General features: G+C 28.7%; 1 protein-coding gene across 3 annotated transcripts; it reads right to left on the bottom strand.

Moving 5' to 3' along the window:
* Positions 1–5295: 5295 nt before the first annotated feature.
* On the bottom strand, positions 5296–8367 carry LOC109811181 (heptahelical transmembrane protein 4). 3 transcript variants are annotated; one of them, XM_020374845.3, is made up of 4 exons: positions 8209–8367; positions 7866–8117; positions 6583–6847; positions 5296–6282 (listed from the first exon to the last, which is right to left on the bottom strand). In XM_020374845.3, exons 2-4 carry the CDS (start codon positions 8096–8098, stop codon positions 5614–5616), a joined length of 1167 nt encoding a protein of 388 aa, XP_020230434.1. In that variant the 5' UTR covers positions 8099–8117; positions 8209–8367; the 3' UTR covers positions 5296–5613. The 3 variants fall into 3 exon arrangements, with proteins under 3 accessions (XP_020230434.1, XP_020230433.1, XP_020230435.1); XM_020374844.3 differs by having other exon boundaries at positions 6571–6847; positions 8209–8366; XM_020374846.3 differs by lacking the exon at positions 8209–8367 and having other exon boundaries at positions 6571–6759; positions 7866–8007.

Raw genomic sequence — 8367 nt, 5'->3', positions numbered from 1 at the left:
GATATTTCCTTTTGTAATGTAATTTTTAAAAACAAATATTACATAAATATAATTTGTCATTATAAAATTTCCAAATCTCTCATCCTTCTGTGATTGCATTCATAATTAGATTCCTCCGGAATTTCTTCTAAGACTTAACTTTAACAAGACAATAATGATTTTTATATAAAAAGGATGGAACTAGTGCCCAAAAAGGTGCAAAAAGTAATAAAGCAGTCAGGAAAACTAATGTGAAGGGCAATCAATTCATATATGTGGACGATGCATGCCATAGAAGGAATGGACAATAGTCAAGAAATTACTATTTTCATACAAAAAGAAACGACCAAATAAAAGTGAAAGTGCACATATATAGACCTCCGGCTCTACGCCTTGTTTAAGGGGTAATCGTCCACCACTCGTGATTAAGAGGGCTATTTTTCTAAAATTATATAATTCCCTATAATTTTTATATTATTTTTAAAAATAAATTAAAACTATTACTTACATATATTTTTATATTTACATATAAAATAATACGATTGAATATCTTATTATCTTTATTATTAATTATTTTTATATATTACATTTATAAAAAGATAAAGTATTATTTTTATTTCTCTAAAAATTTTAGATTTAATTATAGTTTCTCAATTTATTTTTTATCTCATTTTTATCTTTTTAATTTGAAGATACTTTACTTTTAATCCTTAGAGTTATTATATAATATTTTACAATAAGGGATAGCAATTGAATAAAAAATAAAATATATATCTTAAAGTTGTTAATATTATTATTTGTTTAGTAACCATACATGTTATTTTCAATTAAAAGTTTAATGTATTATTTGATTTATGAATTTTTTATAAAATTTAATTAAGTCTTTAAAAAAAATTAAAAAAAATTTTTAATCAAATCATTTATTTTTTTATTTTTATTTTATATTTTGTAATTTAATCCTTAGAACTAAAATTTATTTATATTTAATGAAATATGACATTTTTTTTATATTCGCAAAGTTATCCGGATTATTATTTCATATATCAACGAATTTTAATTTATTTATAACTTTTTCACAATCTCTTTAATTATAACAATTATAAAATAAAAAATTTTAACTAGTAGAATTTAAGACTTAATACATATAATTATGGCATTAAATAATAATTTAATATTATATCAAATTAAATACACAAATTACAAAAAAATCTCTAAAATTAACTTATAAAAGGATTAAAGATCAAATCATAAACTTTTTAGTTTAAGACCTAATTAAAAATTCTCAAATAAATTTATAAATTAAATGATATATTAAGCTTTAATTAAATCATTATCTATTTTTATATTATAAATAGTTATATGTTAAATTATTATATATAAAAGTTCTTATTTATTATTATTATTTTGTTGAAGATCCATAAAATGCCGGGACATGTTTTACATATGTATGTACAAGAATGGATCCATGTCTATGACAGTGGAAGCAATTGCTTCCACTAAAATTTTACTCCTTTTTATTTATATATATTATTTATTTTTTATATTATATTATATTTTAATTTATTATAAAAAATTTGTTAAATAATAACACATAGAAATATAATACTTGTTATTAAAAACTATTTTTACATATACTATATATATAATATAGGTTGATATATTATTAAAAAGTGTAAATATAAAATATAATAACACTATATGTATGTGATTATATAATATTTTTTGTAATGATTGTTTTTATATTTAATATGTTAAAATATATTAATATTTCATTTGTATTTTATTTTATTGTGTAATTTTTTGTATTTTATGATGAAACTGGCTTAATTTTTTTTATTATTATAATATATTTTATTTTTGAATGAAATATTTATTACTTATTTTTTTTATTAAAGATGTCATAATTTAGTTTACAAATATAAGTTACTTTCAATCTTTATTTTAGTTTTTAATCATTTTAATTTTGTATATGTACATTATATATTGGTAGGAGAGAATCTAAATTAAGAGGAAAGAGAGTAATTGTCACACAAATTTTTTATTTTTTTTACTTAAATATATTTAATAAAAATAAATTTACTCTTATAAAAAAATAGGCGTTGTTCTCATAAAATATTTTTATTTTAAATGAATGTAGAAATTTAAAAGAGAAATAAAAGAAACAAATAGTAATTATATTATTTTTATCTTAATAATTTATATCATATTATTTTTTTAAAATTAAATAAATCATTAAAAATTATAACATCACAACTAAATATAATATTACATTAAAAAAAGAGAGAAATTATTACTCTATTTATGAAAAATTTTAATTTATAAAAAAATAAATATATTAAATGTCTATAAAAAATACATATACTTTTAAAAATTATTATATTTTTAATAAAAAAATATTATAAAATATTTTATTATCCCCGTTTACGGATCTCTCGTAGTGTATATATCTGTGAAATCACCGCCTTAGACTTAAAGTGCATAAATACACAAACCAATTTCTTGATTAAATATATGAAGCATCGATTTAATGTTATCAAATTTGATTCTTATATGTATTCAAATAATATTTAAATAATGAAAGTCATGTCTTCCGGTAACAAATTAATCTTATGATTTTTGAAACATTTTCTTAGATCTTCTCCGTGAAGAAAAATCGCATAAATAGACATCTGGTTTTCAGTAATGTTCAAAAGCCGAAACGGTAATCTGGTTGCGTTGAATCTGAGGGACACATGCATTTCATTTTCTTTTAAAGAAAAAGAACGAACCTACGTGGTCCTTCATAGCCAATATTTTTGACACATAACACTTTATAGGGCGACGAAATGATTCTTGTGCATAAGTATTGCCTCCAATTATGCACTAATTAAAGGCCCTTTTATGCACTTTCAAGGACCCCAAAACCCAATTAAGATGCGCCTGAAAAGGACAAAATAATTTGTGCTATTCTCTAATGAATTCTGTCCATGTCAAAATTGCATAAATGAAAAAACGGGCCATATTCAATTTAAATAACTTTTTTTTTGGTTTCTAGAAATAATTATAAAAAAATAAAATAGTACCATACTTTCATTTTTGCATTTTATTTTGGTTTTCGTTCTTTTTAATCAAGGCAATTAGTACTTTAGAAGATATAAAGTATGAATGTAGTAATTAATTAAAAAAGTCACCAAATTAGTGGTTATATTTGTGATTTGATTTTATATTTTTCTTATCATTTTCTAAAGTTTTATCTCTAATTTGTAATTTCTTCTTTTATGAAAAAAGGTATTCTTGAGAATACAAATATCTCCTATATAGTCTTATCCTTTTCAAGTCACAATTTTTTTTTTATATTACTATTATTTAATAAAGGTATTGTTATTTACATCTATAATTTATATTTTAGTTTTCATCTATGCAGAAATTACTTGTATATACAATATATATAAAAAAGTTATTACTATGATTTTGTATTTTAGTTTCTATGTCTGACTAAGTTAGAAATCAGGATAAAGTAAAGACAAATTCTTAATTCCAGTTCACAGATGAAAACTGTTTACATTATATTAACAACATTTTAGTGTGGTTTTTTTTTTTTCCTTCTCAATTCATATCCACTAAACTCGTCTCATTTAAAAAAAAAAAAAATTGCCGCACAATGATTGTACAGTACAGAGATTCAACCTATGACATCATAAATACTACTCATCACATCAATATATTCTTATTGTCTCAGTGAAAATAAATTTTATGCAAGTGAAAACCGTAGTCCATTCAAACGGAAAACAAATTTGTTGAGGAATTTAACCTCGACATATATGAACCAAGTGACTTGTGTCTAATATTTAACCGTTACAGTATGGAAGAAAAATAAATGATATTGTGGTACAGATTGTTTTTTCTTTGTTTAAGCCAAGATTATGGTGCTGATTATGATTCATTGTCTTATTGTTCGTACGCAATATTGGGCCACCTGAGGGCCATTGGACTGTGGTCCTTCTACTAGTCCATCGGGACCATGAACTGCAGAGTGCTGGGCCATGTTGACCGATCCAACCATTGCGATCTAGGCCTAATAAGAGTCCATATTTTGATTTACCTAATATTTACATACATTTGACATCTCTTCATCAATGTTTATTTGTTGCATTGCTTATGATACTTAACTTATCCTTATATAGATAGAACACCGAAGACAAAGATTGTTCAGTCAGAACTCATGAACATTTATAATATGGTTTATCTCTATTAGCAAGAAATTCTTTTACATACGAGACTCGAACATAAGCCAATGTTTAAGAGAAATAATATATCAAACAGAGTAAATATAATTTGATCCTCTCTAAAAGTCAGTGAAATTAATCAAACTTTATCTTAAAAGAAAATGCCATACCACAAACGAAATTTGTGAAAAAAGAGAGAAAAAATGGATATACATTTTCTTTTTATAAACAACAAATATTTTCTATAAGACAATCTTGGTCAAAATGAGTATCATTATTATGACTGACAAAATTTTTTGTGCAAGTATTTATTGTAGTTGTATACCAATACTCCTGAGTAGAGATTTCGTGTATTTTTTAAAGGTTTAAAGATTTTCTTAACTTCATTTTTAAAAAGATAAAAAAATACTTTACTTTAATTTTTTTCATTTAATAAAGAGATATAAATCATTCTTATTGGATATAATTGTAAGGGTAAAAGGAAAAGTTAGCTTTATTTTAGTTGTACTTTTCATCTCCTTATATCAAATTAAATATAACATACTAAAATTTAAAATTTATTATTATTTTTTCTTTCCATTCAATTTAATGGTTAATGAAGTAGAGTTAAATGTGCATGTTGTGCACACGCTTTTTCATGTGTGAGAGAGAGGGAGAAAATCTCTTGATTCAATTTTAATCACTCACATGCATGTTAAGTGATGTTCGATTGCTATCTTCAGCAGTGCAAAGGGATGTGAATGAGTAAGAACAGTATTTGCAGGAAACACTTTAAATATATATATTTTTTCACAATGTATGTGCAAAATATCACCAATTTCATCGATATCTAATCTCTATTAAGAAGCACAACTGGGACGTCTTTAAGAGAGTCTCAACCACGACTAATTAAATATAATATCTTAGTTTAAAAAATTTAAGTCATCCTCCGATACTGACATGTTATTAATTAAATTCAGTTTGAACTAAAAGGGCCTAAACCAAAAAATTATGATAAATTATGTTAAATTCACGTATGTTATGCTTAAAGTATTTTTATCTTTTAAAAAATAATTGGATCAAATTTCAAAAGAAAATAATACTTTCGTCAAAGATTTTAAAAAGTAACATCTAAAAAGAATTCAAAAGGAATTATATCATAAACAATTTTTTTAGCATATTTAACTGCTGCAGTCTATCTGAAATCCAATAGATCCTAAATTTCATTGACTACATTATATATCATGTGGTTTCCACACGACCAAATGATTTTTTTATGGCCTACTACTAGTTTACTTGTGCTGAGGGTTCTAAGTGTGTACGTAATGCCTATAATTGCATAAACACCCCTTACTCCTTACTGGAATCACAAATTCACATCAGTTAAGAGGGGTGCATGTATACTTACTTACCAATTATATAATAGAAGAGTATTCAACCACAGATCCGTTCATAGCTCATTGACTCCACAACCTTCAAGGTCACGCCACCTGAGATAAACTAACCCTGCCCGATAGTGAACGTATGCCCCAGCCACCACCAATACATGAAACAATTGGTGACTGTGTCCGGCAATGTCAAATTTCCCAGGCATCCATCGTTCTGGAATCCTAGTGGCATAAACCAGTGCTCCAATTCCATAGAGTGCACCCATCAGAATCTCGTAGCCGGTTGTGTGAAACACTTCTGGCTGGCCCCAGAATAGAAAAAGCTTGTGCAGAATAGGTCCTGCACCAGACATTCCCATTCCAAAGAAGAGAGATGCTCGGATGGTGCGGAATTCTGGATTTTGGAACACTGGGAGTAGTGAAAAGCAGATGGTGGCGATACCCAATACAGTGATAAATCCCAAGTAAAGGTTGCAGAAAAATGGATAACACATAAAAGAGTAATATACTGGAGGATAGAAAGAGGTAGATATCAGAGCTGCAATTCCAGCGTAGTCGAGCCTGAGCATAATGTATGCCATGCGCTCAGAGTGACACGAGAGGAGATGGCAAATACTGCTAGCTAGCAAGCAAAACATGGCACCCCCTAAAAATGCAAAGAATGGCCACCTTGTAATTGGTCTAATCAAAAGTGGTGCAATTATGTTCGCCAGGTCCTCTTTTACGCTATGCTGCACACATAACCAACAAACAAATAAGCAATGTTGCATTGGCTCCCAAAACCTAGTCAGTCAATCATCAATTTAAACAGGAAGTTATTGAAATCTTGACATTAGGAAGTTATTGAAGAACTAGCCTCTTTAATCCATCATTCAGTGTTTCCTCAACCATATCATTTAAATTTGTACTCTGCCACATTAGCTAATAACCAGAGAACTAGTTTAACACCTCACTGTCTCTCCCCCAGCCACAAAGGAAAAAATAGGAATGAAACAAGTATTCAATTGTAAAATGATTACCAGAACACATACATCAGTATGATTGCTACCCGAAAATCTTCCAGGCAGACAATTATACAGATGTTCTTTAACATGCCAGCTTGAGATTTCCTCCCTGAGTCTGTGCAAATCAGGCATGGAAGGGAGGCACGTCAAGAGTTCTAATTGTAACTTTTGCAGGTCAGCCTTCTTGAGCATGTCAGGCAAATGCTGTAACGAATTAAGATCTACAACCGTTGGAATTTTGATGGCAGTGTATATGGTCAATGACAGAAATATGAAGAACCCAATCAAATGCCTTCAAGAGATAACATTTTGTCATTTTATGATTGAGAACAAGAAAATTAGGAACTACATAAAAGCATATTTCTTCAATCCAAATATTGGTTATGTCATTCTAGTGGTCTATATCCTTAAAAAAGAGACAATAAATGAGAAACAAAAATATATAGTCAAAATTTATAAGGCAATAGACATATTATCCAACTCCATTGAGAGACACGAGACAGACAAGAAAAACAAAACAGATATAAAAAAGGTAGAGGTAACTGAATATTATTCACTTATAAACAACCTTGTTCTACAACTTCTTTTTGAAGGTTCAACAGAATTTTTTGCATCATATACCCTCCTTAAATTGAAGAAGACCAAATAATTATTTGAATATAAAAGATACAAAATTGATATCGATGGTTTGTGAAATGTGAACAGTCAATCATGGTTTCTGATGCAAAAACTACCTTTCTGCAGCCTCACAAGGCAAGAATAGTGAGAGGCTGGGAGCCACCCACAAGCATTAGCATGCCCTCTTATAAAACCATCCAAATTGAACTACACTCACATACAGTAAAATCCCCTTTCCTCATTGATGACAAATACATAAAGGAAAGGGTCTTCTAACATACAAATACCCTGAATTCTGTAGTGACTATAACATCATTCTAGTGAAAGCTAATTATTCTCCGAAAGCATTTCTAGGAGAATAAAAATAAGAAGAAAATAAGATTCTTCATAAGGCATAAGTTAATATCAGAGAACTTTTATAAAATAGTTTATGGAGAAACTAATTTGACATTTTTTCCCCTAAAAGTGCTTCAGAAGAAATTTATTGAATCAAGCCCTTACAACCTACATGTGTAACTTTGTTCTTTTGGGGGGAAATGAAGCAGTGACATTGGTTATATCATAAAACAATGAATTATTAAATGATGTGGCGATATTATCCAGCAAGAGCAACAGAGAATGAGAAATGGTTGGAATTGAATAAAGTGGGAAGGGGAAAGAGTAAAAAGTGATATGCAAAAGCAGAGGCTTACGTCCAAACGTTGAGAGTTTCGTTGTGGATGGTGAAGATGCTAAACAAAACCTGCTTGAGGGGCCATTCAGAGCGATAATGACCGAGAATGTATTCATTGTCTCTCAAATAGGCAGGCAAGGAGTGGTACTCCACCAGCTGGTACTTCACCTTCTTCCACAGCCTTCTCCCTTTCCCTTCCTTTCCACGATTCCCCCCTTCGTTCTCCATCAAATTCATTTCTTCGCTACCCATCCTCTGTCAATAATCAATTCTATTGCAAACACGAAAGTTGAATTCAAGAATGAGGCGAGGAGGCGTTAATTAGGGAAAAAAACACAAGAAAGGAAGCGGAGAAAACTAACAAAATTGATGATGACAAAGGCCAGATTGGTTAGAGTCGCAAGTAATTTTGACGTTAACCAAGATTCTTCAACCATACGCCAAGATGCCACCTACAACAACTCCGTTTCCTCTGCCAATTGCGCAGGCCAAGCGACACCGTTTGGGTTTGGGGGGGGGGG

The sequence above is a fragment of the Cajanus cajan genome, chromosome 11, assembly GCF_000230855.2.
Source record: "Cajanus cajan strain Asha chromosome 11, NIPB_CcT2T_4, whole genome shotgun sequence".
In the NCBI taxonomy this organism is placed as follows: Eukaryota; Viridiplantae; Streptophyta; class Magnoliopsida; order Fabales; family Fabaceae; genus Cajanus; species Cajanus cajan.
The sequence above is the reverse complement of the archived record's forward strand: the minus strand, read 5'-3'. Positions and strand labels throughout refer to the sequence as shown.